The 22,343-nt window shown below is 43.8% G+C and overlaps 1 protein-coding gene across 5 annotated transcripts in view; it reads right to left on the minus strand.

The window, feature by feature from the left end:
- The window catches only part of LOC111867602 (extracellular tyrosine-protein kinase PKDCC), a 157,823-nt gene that overhangs the window by 127,583 nt on the left and 7,897 nt on the right, over positions 1-22,343 (minus strand). For all 5 annotated transcript variants that reach the window (XR_002843370.2, XR_002843369.2, XM_023857607.2 and 2 more), the window contains one exon: positions 18,257-18,443. Coding sequence is in view for 3 of the 5 variants with exons in the window: in XM_023857607.2 (XP_023713375.1) it covers positions 18,257-18,443 (187 nt within the window). In the remaining 2 variants the exon portion in view is untranslated. The remainder of the gene's footprint in view (positions 1-18,256; positions 18,444-22,343) is intronic.

The following is a 22,343-nucleotide window of genomic DNA, read 5'->3' on the forward strand; positions in this document are numbered from 1 at the left end:
GAGGAGAATTAGTATAATTTATGTCAGTCGGTGTAGCTAAAGGCTTGCGGGCTGGACTGCCTAGGTCCGATTCCCGGTAGGAGCAACAGACTTCTCTCTTCTTCACACCGTGCAGAGGGGCTCTCGGACCACCCAGCCTCCTACAGAACGGGTGTCAGGGTCCTTTCACCGGGGGTAAAGCGGACGGGGCGTGAAGATGACCATTCACGTCCATCTGGTGCAGACGTCGAGAATGTTGGATATGTATAATACGAACTCCGTCGTAAATGTAACACTTTATTGTAGTTCTTGTCCCCATTCTTTTATACTACACGTTTCGGCCGCAACAGGGCCATCATCAGGTGTATTTCACTTCACGTAGCTGTCACACTGCACTCAGTATTAACATTTAAACTGCAGATTTCCAATTGTTCGTTGCTCCGTCGTCAGTCGGCGCCCGATATTCCGGACTCCATTTGTCGGTTTTGTCAGTTATGTTTAAAATCTTTATTAATATTGACTCGTCGATTGGTTTAAAATTTTAATTTCTCAATTTAGCTTTAATATTTAAAATTTAAATTTAAAATAAAAAATCACAGATACCTGCTCTATGCTTATATGTGCTGCGGCGGCTACTTCTTGCTTTCAGCACAACTCGCGTGTTATTTTGTGCAGGCTCTCTGTGTGCGTGCCGCTGCTTTTCTTTAGTACGTTTGCTATACCTCCGCTCCCCCATACGTCTTCATGGCATAGTGCTTCATTAATTTAGCACAGGGACAACTTCATCTTTACTTTTCGAATAACAAATAAGTCACACTAATGGGGCTGGGCAATTCTTGAGGAGCCGCAAATTGTGCAGCTACTCAAGAATTTCCCAGCATTTTATGGAACCTGAAGGTTCATTACCGTTTTCACAAGAGCCCTGCACTGGTCCCTATCCTGAGCCAGATCAATCCAATCCATACCATCCCATCCTATCTCTCTAAGATCCATTTTAATATTGTCCACCCACCTACGTATTGGTCTTCCTAGTGGTCTCTTTCCTTCTGGTTTTCCCACCAATCTCTTACATGCATTTCTCTTCACCCCATTCGTGCTACATGCCCTGACCATCTCACCCTCCCTGACTTCATGGTTCTAATTATACTTGGAGAAGAATACAACTTATGAAGCTCCTCATTACACCGCACAAGGGATGAGAAATTTAGATGACGATCAGCCTTCACGGGATAACATTGAATCATAACCAAGTAATCTCGTGACTCCAAAAAGCAGGGTCAATACTTATTTATTTTAAGTTGGATGTTTAACGACACTGACAGTATCGGGACTATAAGATTTCAAATGATAATATAGTTAATGAATGTGAAGCAGTTGATGGAATGAGAATTGGCACGGGAAACCGAAGTACTCAGAGAAAACCTGCCCCAGTGCCACTTCATCCACCATAAATCACACATGAACTATGTTTTATAAGCTAATATTTGTTCAGCTGCTCAATAAACAACTCCTAACTTGGTACCCGAAGATTTTTCACCACTTTCACAAAAGCTGCCGTCCACTGAACCCCATCCTGAGCCACATGAATACAGTCCACATCCTCATATTCAATTTCTATAAGATCCAACTTAATGTTATCCTTCTATTTCTATCAATGTCTTGAAAGATATTTCCTTACAAAATTCCGAAGGGTCAGTACTGTTACTATTTTCTTTATTGCTAGTGGGGTGGGACTATGTCCCTTGAACTGCGGCCACTTCTGGCCTATTGTGCCAGCCCCAGATGATAGGTGAGGGTGATTGTGGAGCAATTGGTGGAATGAACATTGGCAGGGGAAACCGAAATAATCGGAGAAAACCTGCCCCAGCCCCACTTTGTCCACCACAAATCCCATTTGACCAGACCCGGGATCGAACCCGGGCCCCCGCGGTTGGAAGTCAGCGACTAACCGCTTGAGCCATGGCTTCACACTCATCTACGCTAAAGATTAAAAAGGTAAACTTGTCATTGTGCTTAATTAATTAAAAACTGTACAATGAAAACAGAGGGGGAAATGGAGGTAAGTGATCAGTTTCACTCCCCGGCAGCTTTACACCCAGGGAAACTGCCCCCGTTACCCACTGGACAGGAAGTTGGGTCAGCCCCAGAGCCAGTCTAGACACTGCGATGAAGAGAATTGAACCCGAGCCGTTCAGCCCGTATCCCGTCGCTTTGCCGACTGAGCTATCCTCACCCTTGCTCCTAGGATTACAATGATGTTCTCCAATCAAAATCTTGTATACATTTTTTACGCACGTATTACATATCATTAAATTACACTAAGAACAATGGGTGATATTCCTGCTTGTGTCTGCTTCGCTCTTTCCAAGATTTCATCTCCTTTAGGTAGAAATATTCTCCCCTTTAATCTATTTTCTTCCAGCCAAAGAGAGAGACTAATTTTCCCACCATGTAACCAGTCCTGTTTCAGTACGCCCAGAAAGTATTGTTAACCTTTAGCTTCCAAACAAACTGCCTTAGTGATTGTACTCAATGAGACGACTGGCACAACAAACGAAATGAAGGTTTAATTGATCTTCGGGCCGGGAGGGTGAGGCGTCCACGGACACCAGAGAAAACACATTTAGCCTTCTCTTTTTGAGCGAAGTCAAAGGAAAAAAGTTCTATCTTAACAAGGAAAGAACCCACATTCTCCTATACATGATGGTTCGCCTACTGTTTGCTGCAGAGAGTTGAGGTTTGTAATTTCCTGTGTCATAAAAAGTAAAGAAAATGAAGTTTTGTGCTATAGTTGGCTTACTTAAAAAGTGAGATGGACACACGCTGGGTAGATCGCGAAAAAAAAACATTTTTTGTACTCTACAGCAGTAAATGCATATTACACCACCAACACCCCCCCCCCAAAAAAACAAATAAATAAAAAAACGGTAAGTGAAGAGTTTTGTGATTTACGTCTATTTTTTCTTAAAATAATTATTAACTTGAATTTATCTAACTACCCTTTTGAAGACTAGAGGTCATACAGGGAGGACTGACGAGTTTGTTTGGAAGCCCTCACCTAGACAAAAATACATTTGCTTCACCAATTCATTATTTTATTATCGTCATGCCTCAAGAATATTTTGCCGCAATTTTATTTACAAAAAATCTTAAATTTAAGATACAGAGAACTTGTGTAACACCCTGTGTTAATTTAACAGGAAGTCTTTATCATCTGTTATATAAGCTTTCGTACTATTAACTTCCCTCGCGTTTTTGTCATCCCTTTCCAGCCCTACAGGTTATCGAATGATACGTCGAGGTCGAAGTTTAACGCCATCTCTCACAAATAGTTCTTCTTTTTTTTTTTGTTTCATTGGGTGGGGGTGAGCCGGGATAGCGCAGTCGGGATAGCGACTGGCTACTGGCTGGACGACAGAGGTGTCGGAGTTCGAGTCCCGGTGAGGTCAATAATTTTCCCTTCTCCGTGTCGTTCAGACCGGCTTTAGGGTTCACCCAACCTCCTATCCAATGGGTATAGGGGGTTTTTCCCGGGGGTAAAGCGGCCGGGGCATGAAGCTGACCACCCACCTCCAGTTAATACTGAGGTCAAGAAAATGTGGATCTATACATAAACCTTCATGGTGTAGTGTTTACTTAGTTTGGCACATGCACAAATTTACCTTTTCCGTGGGGTGGGGTGAGACTGAGTCCACTTGGTACGTCGGCCATTAACTGGCCTGTTGTACCAGCCCCGGACGACAGATGAGTGTGGAGCAGTTGGTGGAATGAGAATTGGCAGGGGAAACCGAAGTACTCTGTGAAAACCTACCACAGTGCCACTTTGTCCACCATAAATCCCATATGACCTGACATGGGCTCGAACCTGTGCCGCAGCGGGTGGAAATCGGCAACTAACCGCCTTAGCTATAGCATGGCGTATCTCCCACGAATAACAATCAGATATAGTCAATCCTAAACCTTCTCCTTCATACAGTGCACTTCACATCACGTGACCGTACCGAAGTATCGTCAATACAGACTACACATGATACACTAAAACGAAAGTCTGCTCTCTCGTTCGTGATAAAGTAACATAAATTCGGTTCATGCTGCGTGATAAGGCTCGGTAATTCGTTGCTATGGTAAAGCTAAACTAACCTAAATTCACAGCTTTCAGCACCGAATTACTGCTCGATATTTCATCTCCACATACTGTTCAAGAGGGGTCGGCTTATTTTCGACTTCATCGGAATAAACATAAAGAAGACGAGGAATTCTAACTGCTAATGCGAATAAATTTTTGTCAAAATACGTATAATTATATTTAAGGTAATAAATTCTGGATTTGAAATTCTTTTACTACTTAGGACCGCCTCTGTGGTCTAGTGGTCAGAGTTCCTGGCTACAGATCCAGAGGTCTCGGGTTCGATTCCCGGCGCTACCAGATTTTCTGAGAAATAGTGGGTCTGGAACGGGGTCTACTCGGCCTCGTGAGGATGACTGAGGAGCTAGTTCAAGGAAATAGCGGCTCCGGTCTAGAAAACCAAGGCTAACGGCTGTGGGGAATCGTTACAGTGATCAGGCGACACCCTCTATCCGCTAAAATTGGCACTAACTTGGCCGACAAGCGGTGGTCTCTCGGTCGGTAGAGTTAGCTTGCGGACTAAAACCACGGAGCTTTTTTTTGTCAGTAGCTAGACATTTAGGCCCGCACCGTCGAAAGTAGGATGAAAAAGGAAAGATGCATTGGAAAGGATATGGGAAGAACTAATCGGGTTTCCTTTCATAAGACACGGATGCATATAAAACGAAAATAATTGGGGGGAAAGGCAGTAACAGACACAGATAGCAAGGTGATCTCATAAGCCTCACTGATACGACACGGACAGCATAGAAAATGGAAAAATTAGGGAGGAAAGAGGGGTACAGACAGAGGTAGTAATGAGAGACACTGCACTGGGGGGGGGGGAAGAAACTATATCTCCGGTTTTGAAGGTTCCCAGGCAGTGCCCGCTTGTCCTTCTGGTAAAGATAGAGCATATGATCGGATTTTTTTTTTTTTTGCTAACGTTGGGAGGGCTATATTAAGGCGAAATTTTGATGTTAACAATGGGAGAGCTGCGTGTGAGGCATGCAATGTGATCTCACAAGCCTCACTGATACGACACGGGCCGCATAGAAAATGGAAAAATTAGGGAGGAAAGGCAGTAACACACACAGATAGCAAGGTGATCTCACAAGCCTCCTAACAAAAGGGAAGACTCCAACTAGTGCACCGGGTATTCCAGCTGAAATTCAAACACAGCCCCTCCCGATCACAGGTTGAAAGCGTCACGCATACACTGGCTCATTTAGATACAGGTTAGCTCAGGAAGTTACATGTTTCTCATTATGGATGTCTGGTTTCGTTACCTTAATATTAATAAATATACCAATAAAACTGCAACTGGACTCATTCAATTAAATTCAGTTGGGCCATGAAATAACAAAACCGAGATTAATTAACGCCTTGCAAAAAAAAACCGCATTGCAATAATTGGCATTGCGTGAAACCGTATGCAAAATGAGACATAGGCCGACTTGATTGGCAAAACTAAAAATGTATGACGTAGCAATAACAGAACTGAACCATACCAAACCACAAGGCCACCCCATAGCTCAATCGGCTAGTCGCTGGCTTCCCACCGCGCGGGCCGGGTTCGATTCCGGGGTCTAGTCAAGTGGGATTTATGGTGGACAAAGTGGCGCTGGGGCGGGTTTTCTCCGAGTACTTCGGTTTCCCCTGCCAATCTTCATTCCACCAAATTTTCCATCATCATAATCACCCGGGGCAGGCTACAATAGGCCAATCAGTGGCCGCCGTGCCGAATGGACCCAGTTGGACTCCACCCCCAACTAAGTGAAATAAAAATAAATGAATTAATACCAAACCACAACCGATATGAATTATGTGTACAGTTGTACATTTGTACACACATCGCATCGTGTAAGTTCCGCATATTCAGTAGCTTGCATGTTATGGTACACTCGCTGCGCGGTGCGCATGGGACTGAAAATAGATGTCAGATACAAAGCTCTCTATACACGACATACGTACTAAATGTTACTGTCATTCCCCATAGATTTATGGCACAGTATACCTATACACATCACATATCTAATCAAGCGACGAAACTTTACTCATAAAGAAGATAAACAAAACTAAATACGGTAAAAGTACTCACTGTCGTGCCAGATATAATTCATGACAATACCACGAATTTTGATGTGAAATCCACAGTTAATTTTAAGAAACTTTCCTAAATGACCCCATAACGAGTTTTAAATTCCTGGTATAATTAGTATGTCTTCAGTTTAGAAAACCGAGATTAACGGCCGTGGGATCCGTTGCGCTGCCACGCGACACCCTCTGTCCACTAAAGTTGGCACTAACTTCGCGGACAAGCGGCAGTAGCTCGGTCGGTATAGTTCACTTGCGGACTATGGGCCATGGAGTTTAATTTTTTTATTAGTGTGTCTTACAACGAAATAGGTTATGTCACGAAATTTGGTAGGTTTCTCCTACAAAATTAAGCGCAAGGCCGGATTTAAGTATGAAAGATTGGGGCGGTCGCCCCTAGGCGTCTGTCCATCCATCCTCCAATCTATCTATGACTCTACAGCCTTTTGTTGAAGCTTGGCCGCTTTTTCATTTTCCTAATCCTATACACAGTCGGTAGGACTCCTTGGACGGGACATCAGCCCGTCACAAGGCCGCTACCAACACAGGGGACAACACAAACATAGAATAAACGCACACAGACTTCCATGCCTTGAGTGGGATTCGAAATCACGATCCCAGCGTTTGAGCGAACGAAGACAATTCATACCTCAGACCGCGCGGCCACTGTGATCGGCTCCGGGGCCTCCACAAAACATAAATAAAATCCACAAATTTTTGTACAGAAAATTATTTCTTCAAAATCAGGAAAAGTTTGTATCCTTGGTTATTATAAGAATTAAGAACAAACGAAAAGTTCTGGGAAGAACAAATCACCTCCTATCCTTTCACTACGTACGAGTATTTGATACAACACAGGCCGAACAGAAAACTCCGCGTCCAAAAATTCTTCTATTGCTCCGTGTGCATTCGTTACCGCAGGAACGTGTTTAGCGAGCAGTTGCCTAGCGACGGCTGTTCTCTTGTGGCTCCATTATTTCGGCTTTGAAACATGCAAAAGTTCCTAGAGGGGGAGGGTCACAGATATTCAGACAGCAAGGTGATCTCATAGCTCTCCTTTTTTTTTCAAAAGAACGACAGAATGCTTAAAAAAATTGGTGGGATACACAGACAGACAGATTGCGTGGTAATGACATAAACCTATTTTAATTTTTCCAAATTAAGGGAAAAATGCTAAAAACGCCTAACTTGAAGACTTAATCTATCTGGAATTAACTAAGGAAGGGCCGGAGTTCTATTGAACACGAGGAAGGAGCCTCGCTGCTATATCGATATGCTCGGAACCGTAAACTGAGTTAGAATAAAAGTATACATAAAAATTATATTTCAAAATGCATGCCGTATGAAGGTCCTACGGAAACATGGGGCCTCCACGTCCTGTCAGAACGGTTAATCTTGAATGGCTGTCCATATTGTGTCAGACACGCTAGGCGCTTGCGTTTCATGTGAATACGCGGAATGAGAGAGCATGGGTATTAAAATTACATTCGGGGGGGGGGGTTATTGTACGGTAACTGGATCTGCTTCAAGCACCCTATTCCCCAATGTAGAAATCGAGTACCGGTTCAGTGGCCCTGTGTCTCGTATTGGACATGTGACACTGGTCGCGCGAATGAAGTCACTTGTGTGCTGTACACTTAAATGTAATCATTTGCTATGTAACAGTGACATCCGAGTAATGGCTACCAACTTCAGTAGCATTTTCATTGAAAACATGTTGACATTAATATAGAAGGGTTTATGAATCATTTGGGAGCCGGGATAGACATGGCTGTAGGCTGATCTGCCGAGGGCTCGGAGTTCATGTCTCGGAGGGGCAAGGTTTTTCTCCTCTTCAGGTCATCCAGGCCTGCTCTGATGTACACCCAGCCTCCTATCCAATGGGTACCGGGGACTCTTTCCTCGAGGGTAAAGCGGCCGGGGCATGAAACTGACCGCTCATCTCCAAATAGTCCCGAGGTCAAGAATGAGTGGATCTATACATCCACTCCCTCATACGTCTTGATGGCGTAGTGCTTAATTAGTTAAGCATAGGGACAAATTTATCTTTTTATGATGACTACAGATCCAGAGGTCCCGGGTTCGTTTCCCAGCGCTACCAGATTTTCTGAGATGTAGTGGGTCTGGAACGGGGTCCACTCAGCCTCGTGAGGAAAACTGAGGAGCTATTTTAAGGAAATAGCGGCTCCGGCCTAGAAAACCAAGATTAAAGGCAGTGGGGATTCGTTGCGCTGACCACACGACACCCACTATCCACTAAAGTTGGCACGAACTTCGCCGTCAAGCGACGGTCGCTCGGTCGGTACAGTTCGCTTGCGGACTACAGGCTACGGAGTTTGAAGTTTATGAACGTGAAGAGAAAACATTATGGTATTTCATTGATGTTAGGCCCCAGTAGTTTCCTATTTCATTTATAATCATCCTCTGTCTCTCTTCTCCCTCAAGCAAAAGAGACTAAGTCCCACACCAGCACAAACAGAAGGCAATTTTCATTTATACACTTTAGTTTTGGGGGCAAGCAGTAGCGTAGTTGGTTGAGGCATTATGCTACACGCCGGCAGGTCGCGGAGTCGATTCCCGATGAGGCCACTGGATTCTTCGATTTCTCTAATCCTCCCAGCCGCGCTATGGCCCTAGGGTCGGCTCACTAACAGAAGTGAGTACCGAGAATCTTCCTGGGTGTAAAGGGCGGCCGGCCGACGCGTAAGGCTGACCTCACCGCCAGCTCTAAACCGACCGTCTAGAAAATGTGGGAGCCTCGACGGCTTGCAATCCTACAAACCTCCACCGCCTATTACAGATAGCTTCGCTCTTGCTGTGCTTCAGTTTTTAGCTTTTCAAAATAGAACAGGGACATACGTTTTAATTGTATTTCCTGACTTCTAGTCATCTCTTCATTTCACCTTTATTTTTTAATAGTTTTCTCTAGAAAGGCTACTGGAACTTCGAAATACTTATGGAGTAAAACAGACAATTAAAAATTATGCTATGTAATTACTTTCTCTGACATGTACTGTCTTCGCTCGCTTGGAAACCGGGATCGTGGGTTCGAATCCGACTCAGGGCATGGATGTTTAGTTTGTGTGTGTGCGTTTTTCTGTTTTTGTGTACAGGTAGAGGCCTTGCGACGAGCTGATCACCCGCCCAAGGAGTCCTACCGAATGTGTAAGATCTAGAAAAACCGAAGTGAACGGAGAAGTTCGTGGAGGTTCCTAGGTCCACTGCGGCTGTAGTGCCAAGAAAAAAAAATACTTTCTCTAGAATCTAGAGACGGAAATTACAAATATAGTTACAATAACTAAATAAACAAAACATTGGAAAGCTGCATTCTAGCAGTAGATTGTAAAGGGTACCGACAATGGTGCATGACACACAGAATTACTGGGTATTTGGACTTCTTCCATCGTCCGGAATTCTAGGTAATAGAGGACACGACGTTTCGGAAACTATATCTGCTTCCGTATTCAGGTGAGAAAGGAAGACACGTATTTAGTTGGGCCCCTTAGAAAGAGCTAATTTGAATCACTGGAGAGATTAGCTCTTTCTAACGGGCCCAACTGAGTAGGTGTATTCCTTTCTCACCTGAAGACGGAAACAGATGTAGTTTCCGAAACGTCGTGTCCTCTATTACTTAGGATTCCGGACGATGGAAAAATTCCAAAATCCCAGTAATTCTGTGTGCATTCTACTCGTATGAGAATTAATTTCCATAACTTTGAAACATGAGGATAATATTTCATTCCGCCAAAGTATCCAATTTGACAGACCTTTGTCAAAACTGAATTCCCTCGTTTTGACATATGTATTACGGAAATTAACCCTTGTGTTTAACTTGTTGGTAAGAGCCTGTACTTGTGGGATTACCGCTCTGAACACCTGACTGCCAGCTAGCTGTCTTGTCTAAGCCAACACGAAGCTAGGAAACTACTCTTAAATAAAGGTATCATACCCGAGGCAGCCAGCCTGTACGACAGAAGGCATGTTCATTTCATATTCAGAAGAACTGCGTTAGTTTATCGCATCTTCTTGCTGCCGACCTGTTACCCAGTAACTGGTGTGATTATGGCAAACTTTCAGTCGAAAGGAAAACCTCATCATATTGCCCTACAGAAGATATAACTCTAAGCTGAGCCTGTATCTGACGGGATTTGAAAATGATGTATTTCATAATGTAGCGTCACAAAATTCTTTAAGTTTTATTAAGCTTATTTGAGGACACTCATAAAAAACATTTCAGGACAACAAAAAATATATTAAATACAAAGACCAAAGTTTATATATTTCAAGAGTATAATAATGCGCAAAATCCCGTTAAAAATGTAAAAAAAGGTAAAACTATCCCTGTAACAGGTCGTGGAGGCCCATAGGATTGTGAGACGTCGAGGCTCCCACATTTTCTAGAAAATCGGCACACAGATGGCGGTAAGGTGTCAGCCCTACGCGCCGGCAGCCCTTTACCCCCAAGAATATTCCTAGTACTCATTTCTGTTAGAGGCTGAGTCGACCCCAGGGCCATACTGCGGCTGGAAGGATTAGGTAAATTGAAAAATATGAAATGACCTCAACGGGAATCAAACCCGCGACCTTCCCGCTTATCTTCTGGGATAATCTGTGACATGGTTTAGAGGATACGTGGAAAAGTCCACTTATAACTTCAGGCTATGTGAGTCGGGCAATGCGGCTAAAGGTCAAAATGACCAACTAACGTTAGTCCGTGTATAATCTCCCAGCCTGGATTGCACAAAAATGTGATTGACGGTTTATGGTATAGGCTACATGAAATGTTCATTTATGACTTTAACGTAAAAACAGGTTTCGTTATGAATTAATCATTACACATGGAAATCGGGGTAGCGCGATAACGATAAGCAAAAGTTACAAACTGCGTCATATTTTAAATTGAATTTTTCTTTTTGTGCTGACTATCCACTGCAGAGAGTTGGGATAGCTCAGTCAGTAAAGCGACGGGCTGCGGATAGACGGCCCGAGTTTGATTACCGGCAGAGGCAAAATTTTTCTCCTCTCCACAGCATCCAGAGTGGCCCAAGTCCAAGTCACATTGCGACTGACGGTCAGTCAGTCAGTAAGTCTTGGTGTCCAGATATTTATTACTGTTTGGCATTTACGGTCTTGTTTTTGTGGGGCGCCCTCTCTGACGAGAGGACGGTTCTGCCTTTTGTATATGCCGCTGGTCCTTGCCAGCGCAGTCTTTCTCGGGTCCGAGTCCATTGGCACTCGCGACCATATTTTACTCTCTCAGATTTGAGACTTCCCTTTTCGTCGCCTCCTACGACCCTTGGGTCCAGCCAGCTTTATAAACAATGGTAGCGGGGCGCTATTTCTCCGGGGGTAAAACGGCCGAAGCGTGAAGCTGACCACTGGATAAAAAAATGGGAAATTATACCACCACTCCCTGACGTCTTCATGGCATGGTGTTTCAGTAATTAAGTACAAGGGCAATTTTACCTTTTTACAGAATGCAGATAAAAATTAAATGTCTGTATGACTGGCAAAGCTATGAATGAAAACACATAGCTACCTCGTCATAAATCCTTATTGTTATCTGAATTCATTTGCAGGGATTCAAATAAAGAATTATGCCGACAATCACAGACGTGTATGACCGCCTCTACGGTCTAGTGGTCAGAGTTCCTGGCTGCAGATCCAGAGGTCCGGGTTCGATTCCCGGCGCTACCAGATTTTCTGAGAAGTAATGGGTCTGGAACGGGGTCCACTCAGTCTCGTGAGGATACTGAGGAGCTCTTTCAAGGAAATAGCGGCTCCGGTCTAGAAAACCGAAATTAACGACCGTGGGAATTCGTCGCGCTGACCACGCGACACCCTCTATCCACAAAAGTTGGCACTAACTTCGCTGACATGCGTCGGTCGCTCGGTCGTATAGTTCACTTGCGGACTACGGGCCACGGAGTTTTGTTTTTGGATTATAGACGTGTATTGCTACAGGGATATCTACTTAACGATGTATACATGTGCAGGGACCAACTGCGGTTTGTCGCATTCCTCAAGGCCCCACATAATTCAAGAAGAGTTTTGAAAGGCAAAGGGGATTCTTGGCGATATTTTCAAATTCCCGTAATTTAAATTCGTACAAAATGCGACAGCACTGTACGTTCATTGAAATTCGTACTGCGCAGAAGGTCACGCCCAAGTTACATTCTACGCAATGAGAAAGACGATACATGGCAGAAACGGTCCTGTAAGTACAAAGAGTTTTATAAATAACTTCCCGTGTCTTAGGATAATCGAACTGGGGTCCCCCTTGAAGCTGGGGGCCCCCTGTGGCTGCGGGATTTATAGTATATGTCCAGCAGGCAGTGCTGATGCTCCGAGGTGTATGCTCTGTGTGACACCCGCAGAGACTGTCGGTCTCTGATGGTCTTTGTGTGTCGCTGTCATTGCGGAAAGACTTTAAAATATTTTACGCATTTCTCTTACCCTCCCCTTGAGGTCCGACCGTCAATTGCCAAGATGTTTAAAGTTAAATAACACTTCATTCTAATATTTACAAAAGTATGACATAAAGCATTACGTTTTAAATAGCAATGGTCATTCCTCTGCTCGAGTCCTCTCTTCACAGACTCCCGTACCCAACCGACTAATCTCTAACTTTAACACTTGCTTATAACATCTCGGCACGGACCACATAGAAAACATAGCTCTTCTATTGTTGCGTTCGTGCCTCTTGCTGCGGGAAAGTGTTTACTGAGCTGTTGCCCGGCCTGGGTATATCCGTCCATCTCGCTGTCGTTGCGTACCAACGGCTATACACGCTACAATATTCTGGATGTCAGTGTTTCGAATTCCGACTTCGAGACTGGCTGTCCTGTCTAACATCTTTCGTATATTTCCTCAGTACCTCCACACAAATTTTACAATATTATTTTAAAGTAAGTCACGACCGCTTCCTTCCACGTTCTTCTTTATTTCTGATCTACAATCACCATCTCATTCGAATCTTCATAACCTGTGAAGCTGGAAAAGCGTCGTTAAATCCAAAAAGGCAATCAACTATTGTAAAGGATCTCCATGAAACAACTGAGTGGTATTCAGAAGAGAAAAAAATCCATTTTGTTAGAAACCCGAAGTTTCGTAACCAACTATATAAAATGTGTCCGAGCTGCAAAAAAATCTAGCAAAGTGGAAGCTGACCATAAACCGCTTATTAAGCCTACTTCACGGATATTAATTCATATTTAATCAAAACCAATACGCACAAATTCATCCAGATGGGCCTAATCACAAAATATTGACTGAATTAGTACTTTTAGAATATTGAAAAAGAGCTGTACTCAGGCCAGACTCTAATCCATTAGATTTCAGAATTAAAAATGTTCACGTAAAATCCTAAAAGCTTCCGTAATGAAACACGTACTTATACAGTTCATATTTCATTTGCACAGCTTTCCTGCATTTTCCACGTATCCCATCTCCTAGATGGTCCTGTTAGAGGCTGAGTCAACCCCAGGGCCATTGTGCGGCTGGAGGGATTAAGTACATTGAAAAAATCCACCTCATCGGGATTCGAAGCCGCGACCTTCCGGCTTGTAGCATAGTGCCTCAACCAACTACGATACCGCGCGCCCCCCTTTCTTATTGGTAGCCTTTAAATTTATAACAACAATGCCTTTCTTTCTGACCTATCGTTGCACTAGAGCCGGGGTAGCTCAGTCGGTATAGTGGCTGGCTACGGGCTGAACGACCGAGGGGTCGGAGTTCGAGTCTCGGTAGCGTCAAGAATTCTCACTTCTCCACGTCGTCCACACTGGCTCTGGGGTCTACCCAACCTCCTATCCAATGGATACGGGGGCTTATTTTCCCCGGGGGTAAAGCGGCCAGCGCATGAAGCTAACCACTCACCTCCAACAAGTGCCAAGGTCTAGAAAATGTGGATCTATATATCCACTCCCCCATACCAATTCATGGCGTGGTGCTTGGGACAACTTTACCTTACCTTTACGTTACCTATCGCTGCACTTTTGACGTCATTGCTTGACGCAGTAGAATCTGCTGACATAACGTGACACGGTAACTAACCCACAGTGATGTCTCCAATGAGGTTGGAGCTAATTCTGTGACACAAGAACGAGGTGTACACTGTGTGTAATGAGAGGGGGTGCTGCAGACATGAGGAGGGAGGAGTCGGGATCGATTACAGGGCTCTGTAAACATACAGGAGCTTCAACTGGAGATATCTTGCTAGATCCTCAACTCTTCCTGTGCAGCTCTGCTCTGGTTCTTCCATGAGAACTACGCACTTCCGCTACAGCGGCTATAGGGTCTGGGGTCAAGGTCCTTGCTCTTTATTTTCGTCTGACCTTGACTCCTTCATTGCCACAAGTGACAGACTTTTATGCTGCAGAAAATGGCGTCATTAGGAAATTTAAAATCTTTACACAGCCAACTGTGAGCTGATTGTCTAGAAAATGTGGGAGCATCGACGTCTCACAAACGTATGGGCTTCCAAGGCCTGTTACAGGGATAAATTTACCTTTTTAAGCTTCTCCAAATGGTATTGGGTGGATCATAACATGGGAAGATGGGGGTCATGTAGCACGAAAGGAAGAGATTAGAAATACATACACAATTTATTTAGAAAGTATAAGAAAAAGTTATCATTTGTGATATCTACACACAGATCGGATAATAATATTAAAAAGTTTCTTATAGAAACGGGAAGGGGTGGACTTTTCTTCTGGCTGAGGATAGGCAATAATTGATCGAGATTTTGAATATAGTATTGACTTTTCCAGTTCGATAAACTGCGAGGAATTTATAGACTAGATAAGGAACTATTAGCTTCACATGATCGATGCTGCTCTGTAGCTACAGTTAATTAATTAGTTAATATGGGCGGGTAAAGCGATCAATGTACTCGAATAAGATAGTGAATCATGGGTAGATAAGGCCGTCTCGAATCAATTTTAGCGCACAGTGTGTGCTGTCATGCTATTGTGAATATTAAAACGGAAGCAAAACGGCGAACAGATGTATCTACCGATCTGACAGAGTAACCTTTCAAACAGAGTCCTACTTTAACAAATTATACCACATAATTCAACGCTTATACGGCCATCTGATATAATATACATGCTGTGTCAAACGGTTTTCAGTGTGTTCAGTTATGGTTGAGAGCATGAAAACATCTTCAAACCACCGAAATCCAGTCGCTATCAGATCCTATTACCCTTCTGTTCACTCTGCCATGAAGGCGTATGGGAAGTGATTGTATAGATCCATGTATTCTTGATCTCGACACTGGTCAGCTTCACGCCCCCGGCCGCTTTACTCCCGGGGAAGGAGGCCCAGATAACCATTGGATAGGAGTTTGGATGAGCACCAGAGCCGGTCTGGACGATGTTCCTACATTTTGTCACGTGTTTCAGTAACTAAGACGCGGGTTTGGATTGATGAATCGGTTTATTAGATCTTCATTAATCGTAACTACAGTTAGTTCTTACACTCTCAAGATTACTGTAACTACAGCACATGTAAGGTCACACACTACGTCTTTTATTCTTCTTCTGGCCACACTGCTGTTCCCTTGGAACTTCGGATCTCAAATGAAGTCAATTCCCATTCCCGTATTCTCTCACATCCTCTCGGCACGGACCACGCACAGAAAATAAGTCACGTGATAACCATCTCGCAAGTCCATTGGCGCGCTGAGTGTTGCCTAGCAACGAGCTATAACTATTCGTCCTATTGTTGCGTGCTTGTATCGCGGGGTGTTTATCGAACCGTTGCGTGTCAATGCGTTGATATGTCAGAATAGTAAGTATGAAATATTGTTTGTAAACCTAAAATAAAAAAAATTGCGACGATAAGATTATTTGAGCTTACATCCCACAAACACAATTTTAAAATAATCTGTATGTAAATAAAAGCACAATAAACTAACAATAACAATATAATGACGCTTATTTCGGACTAGAAATGAGTGCAGTAAGTTAGTAAACTTCATGAGTTGTATTCGAATCTCCTCGTTTCTGGCACTCTTTAATTTAACACAAAATTATGTCGCTTAGGAAAGATAAAACCACATTCAATCAACAACATTGCCATAAAATTCCTACAGGAAAAGTGTGGTCCATTTGGGCATTTGTTTAACCTTTCAATACACGATCGTTATTATGTGCATTACAAAATGTTTCAACAGTAAACGAATCTGCATTGCGCCCACGGAATGCAATTTTGGGTTTCGAATAATTCTCAGAATAAACAGAGGTTATTTCCATAAACAATGTTAATATATCAATATTTGTAATGGACAAGTAATATTTTCTGTGGGGCAGAGAATGATTTTTCTTGAACATAACTTAGATAAAATTCGTCCCTAAATGGGTTACTCACCGGTCACGGTAGCCGAGCGGTCTAAGGCATGTACTGTCTTCGCTCGCTTGGAAACCGAGATCGTGGGTTTGAATCCCACTCAGGGCATGAGTGTTTAGTTTGTGTGTGTGCGTTTTTCTGTGTGTGTGTACAGGTAGAGGCCTTGCGACGAGCTGATCACCCGCCCAAGGAGTCCTACCGAATGTCTAAGATCTAGAAAAACCGAAGTTCATGTAGGTAGGCCTAGGCCCACTGGGGCTGTAGTGCCAAGGAAAAAAATGGGTTACTCACAGAATTCAGCAATTTTAAATGACAATTTGAGCGAATAAATTAACGAGTTTTTGCCTAATTCTATTCAGTAAATTAAGTAAAGTAAGTAAAGCTATCCCTGTAACAGGCCGTGGAGGTCCATAGGGTTGTGAGACGTCGAGGCTTCCATATTTTCTAGACAATCGGCTCACAGATGGCGGTGAACTTGTCAGCCTTAAGCGCCGGCCGCCCTATTCAGTAGGACCGTTAAATTCTTTATATTTTCAAAACAATGTCAATTCCAGGCGACACACTATTAAACATTTAAAACAGAATTTTGTTCATAGTAATATTTAAAAATTCAGTTCCTACCTCACGGGGAGTCGAGATAGCAGAGTCGGTATAGCAACGGGCCATGGGCTAGATGGTCGGGGTTCGATTCCCGATAGGGGAAAGATTATTCTCGCCTGCACAGCGTCCAGACCAGCTCTTGGGCCCACCCAACTTACTACCTAATGGGTACCGGGGGCTCTTTCCCCAGAGGTAAATTGGCCGGGGCGTGAAGTTTACCCCTACTCTCCAACTGGTGCTGAGCTCAAGAATGGTAGAGCTACACTCGTACCTCCACTCCTACCTATGTCTTCATGGCATAGTGCTTAATTAATCAAGCACAGAGACAACTTTGTTTTTTATTGCCTGACAGAAAACACGCCATGTCTCTGTTCTGAAGAACAACTGGCTAACGCCCTTTAGAGAACGAACTGTTTTTGTTCTCATAATTTTTTTCCTTGGCACTACAGCCCCAGTGGGCCTAGGCCTACCTCCATGAACTTCTCCGTTTACTTCGGTTTTTCTAGATCTTACACATTCGGTAGGACTCCGTGGGCGGGTGATCAGCTCGTCGCAAGGCCTCTACCTGTACACAAACACAGAAAAACGCACACACACAAACTAAACATCCATGCCCTGAGTGGGATTCGAACCCACGATCCCGGTTTCCAAGCGAGCGAAGACAGTACATGCCGCTCTCATAATTACCTATATGAAATACACAAATATGCTGTGGGAGCAAAATGCAGCTTCTTGGTGTTAAAGCAGGTGGTACATATTGCGACCACTGTCTAAAGAGTTAGGGCCCTTCGGTGTACTAGTTTATTTATTTCAAGTTGCTACATCAATTGAAGGGGCCAAGCGGTAGCGTAGTTGGTTGAGGAGGCCCTACGTTACAAGTCGCCCTCTCGTCTAAGAGGGTGCCTCATATCAACAAAATCCGCAAGTGTTTGACAGTAATAAAATCTGGTCTTGAGCCCCATATGGATGAATGACATCAGGACAGACTGGCCGACTGACCGTCTCCATATCTATAAGCCATTTCCGGCAGGAACCTGAGGACGCTCCATGTCCTGGTGAGCATGTTACAGGGCTCACGTCACGAGGAAGTGTGGAGACGCATCTGAGGAAGCAGCAGGGCCTTACCTTGACAATGTTGTCGTGGGCGAGCTCTGTCAGTAAGATAATCTCTCTCAGTATTTTAGCAGCGGCTCTCCTGTAGCAGAGCGGAAGTGACGCAGCTGGGCTCATGGGTTTGTGCTTTTCTTGACACTTGAGGATATCATGACCGTTGAGGTTCACTGTCTTCACTGCAACATCTCGACCCTGGTACCTGAAATACATGTAGGATGAATGATAATTGTTTTGTCAATATCGACGGCTTAATAACAGCAGAATATTTCTTCAGAAGCTGTTATCAGCTCTGCTGCTCAAGATATTACCCACCCGTGTTCACAAGAGCAACCGTTCAAAACAACTTTTATTTTTAAGTATTTTTGTTTAATTTCGTGAGGTGGGGTGAGACTGGGTCCACTTGGTACGTTCTCCACTAACTGGCCTGTTGTACCAGCCCCGGATGATAGATAAGTATGGAGCGTTTTGTGAGATGACAATTGGCAGGGGAAACCGAAGTACTCTGAGAAAACCTGCCTCAGTGCCATTTGTCTACCACAAATCTCATATGCCTGATTTGGGCTCGAACCCGGGTCGCCGCGGTGGGAAGCCGGCGACTAGCCGCCTGAGCTATGGTACAGCCTTTTATTTTAAGTGCCTCTAACAGTAAATCTAACAGTGCTGTGCATTAATAGTTTCCCGGTAGGGACAAGGTTTCTGTCTTCACATCGCCCAGACCGGCTCTGGGGCCCTCCCATCCTCCTGCACAAAGGGGGAGGGGGGAGTTAAGCTGACCATTCACCTCTACATAATGCAGAGGTTAATAATTATGGAGTGAAATCTCCACTCCTCCATACGTCTTAATAGCGTGGTAAAGGCAAAGTTGTCCCTGTGCTTAAGCAATTAAGCACTACGTCATGAAGGCGTATGGAGGAGCGGATGTATAGATCCACATTTTCTTGACCTCGGCACTAGCTGGAGGTGTGTGGACAGCTTCATGCCCCGGCCGCTTTACCCCCGACGAAAGCGCCTCCGATGGCCATTGGACTGCATGCTGGATGAAACCCAGAGCCGGTCTGAACGACGTTGAGAAAATTCTTGCCCCCACCGGGACTCGAACTCCAACCCCTGAGTCGTCCAGCCGTAGCCAGTTGCTATACCGACTACGCTATCTCGGCTCATTTAATAGCGTGGTGCTTAATTAATTAAGCATAGGGATACCATAGGGATGTGTACCTTGTTTATTGTATGTACTTTGTCTTGTATTGTTCCCTTTACGTTATAGTCTTTCCTTGTCTGTGTCTGTGTAAGATCTACTGCCACCGGGTGAACACACAATTGCAGTAAAATATTAATAATAATAACTTTTGTTATGGTGCCTTTGGCAACAGCTCCGCGGGCCGTAGATTGCCTACCCCTGAAGATACGTGAGAGAAGAGAGCCACACGAACAATTTAGCAGCTATACTGGTCTCTGGAGAATACAAGTGGAGGCTGAAATCGTCTGGCACCTGAACACAAACCACTCCTGGCCAACACTAACTGCTGTCACAGCAGGGGATCTACCGGTGCTGAATAAATGAAGAAAGGACATACCCGACGGACGGCTTCGTGCATGGATGTTACCCGGAGCAGTCGTCACTAGCTTGTTCGTTCAGAGAGGGAAAAATATCCAGTTCACGTTAGATACCAAATTTTGTGTACTATTGTAGCCAAGGTTGCGGAATTTTTATTTTTTGTTAGTTCCACTGCAATGGAAATTTGGTGACCCCCAGAGGAAGCGGTTTAATTCTGATTATTTCAGATGCGGAGATCTGTTATGACTGAGAAGCATGTAGTAGCAACTGTGAACTACGCCCCTTTGTTAAGGAGTACCAACAGTAAATTTCACTAAAATTCTTGCTAACTGACATGGCGTCCAATTACTCTACGAAAAAAAGGGCACTACCATACCTTGTGTAGCCAACTTTACGAAAGAAATGTTGTGAGTTAAGTACGTCAGCGTTTTCTAACAGGAGCATGTATATAGGAAGTACGTTGCAAATACAATCTAGCGACTTTCTAAATGTTTACTTAGCGGTCTACATCAGTAATTGACAGCTGCTTCCCATAGCAGAGAGGATTACTAGGCCCTTGGACTTTGTCCATCGTTCAACGTTTCGGAAACTGTATCTGTTTCCGTCCTCATGTGAAGGGGTGGGAGACACATACCTGCTTTAGCCCAGTCACTGAACCACTGGTCGAGTGATTGGCGTTAGCTTATTCTAACGGACGCAATAGAATATATCCAACCCTCATCAAATGAAGATGGAAACAGATCCAGTTTCCGAAGACTCGTGTTCTTCAGAATACCGGACAATGGACAAAGTCTAAAAACCCAGTAATCCTGAGTGTCAAGCACCGTTATTAAAACAATTCAGAATCTATCTGATAATAAATAACATTCCCCAAATTGGTTTCTGGCTGGGAAACGTACAGTGTGATTCTAAATTACTGTCGGAGTTTCCGTGGCCTATAATTTTCAAACCGGAAGGAACAAAATTAAACTGCTAACGTGATATGAAAGCGTAATTCAAAATGTTTTATTTCGAAACATTGTACTCACTGTATTTGATGTCTTGAAGAAAATATGATGTCATACCTCAAAATATGCGTACTTTACTTTTTCGAAACAAAGTACGCTATCAAATTGCAATGTCTTTATAGAACTCAACATGGAAAAAGAGGCTGGTAGTGTCTGAACCGAAAAGAAGGGGGAAGAACGAGCACTTCGCAGGAGGATGTTCATCGAAACCAGGAAACGTTTTCTTGAAGCCCAAAAGAAACAACCAGTTGCTTCTATCAGCAATAAAACTCTTTGAGTTACATTTTCATATTCCGTAAACAGTTTTAGTCTATTTGTTTCCAGCTTGAAAATTATAGCCATGAAAATCCCGACAATAATTTAGAATCACCTGTTTCTGTTCACCTACACAATCTCAATACCATTTCTCCCTAGCAAAACATGTGAACATTTATATCGGTACTTCGTGTCCTTTTGGCGAGACTAACAGTTCAAGTTGTGGCAGATATAAACGTACATAGCGGAAATGTGTCAGAGTGGCCCGTCATACTGATTGTCTTTATATGCAACGCAATGACCGCAAATGAAATATTACGCGGTGTGGTGATGACACTCCGCGAACGCCGACATTTTAATGAAGATACGTCGCCATGTTTGCTGTGACATCTAGCGCAAATGCTCGGTTTAACTCCACTGGTCAAAATTATAATCCTCATAACTAAATGGGGAAAACAATCTCTACCTGATGAAATCCTAAACATTGTTTCTGGATTGATAAAGGCAAAGTTATCCCTTTGCTTAATTAATTAAGCACTATGACATGAAGACGTATGGGGGGGTGGATGTATAGATCCATGCATTCTTGACCTTGGCAATACTGGAAGTCAGTGGTCAGCTTCACGCCTCGGCTGCTTTACTCCCGGGGCAAGAGCTCCCGGTACCTCATTGGATAGGAGGCTGGTTAGGCCCCAAAACCAAAACGACGCGAAGAGGAGAAAAAATTGTCTCTACTGGGATTCGAACTCATACCACTCCGCTATCCAGCCTGTAGCCAGTCATTATACCGACTGATCTATCCTGACTCATAAATTGTAAAGTTGTTTCTGGGCTTAAATAATTAAGCATCACGCCATGAAGTTGTAGTGGGGCAGTGGAGTTATAGCTCCACCGCCAATGAATGGAGGTGAAGGAATCGAACGGCGTTGCGATTGAGTGATGGCTTGGAAAGGATTACAAATAAAACTGTCGTGGTCTATTTAAGTAATGTACCTCTGCTTAAGTGGAGTGATTAAGGAAAGTCACGAAACCATCAGTTTATGTGACCAGAATCTCATACTGAGGGGGGTCAATCCAGACCTCTGCAACACTCCCAGCAGGCATTTACACAGATATCACTGAACCTTCTCTTTCCAAGTAAATGGTAAGAATGATAAGAATTGGTTATTTAATGACGCTGTCAGTATCGGGACTACACAGCGCCGGATAGTAGATGACTAATTACCGTAGAGCAGTTGGTTGAATACATTCCCCCCCCCTCTCTCTCTCTCTCTCTCTCTCT

The sequence above is a fragment of the Cryptotermes secundus genome, unplaced genomic scaffold (genome assembly GCF_002891405.2).
Source record: "Cryptotermes secundus unplaced genomic scaffold, Csec_1.0 scaffold519, whole genome shotgun sequence".
In the NCBI taxonomy this organism is placed as follows: Eukaryota; Metazoa; Arthropoda; class Insecta; order Blattodea; family Kalotermitidae; genus Cryptotermes; species Cryptotermes secundus.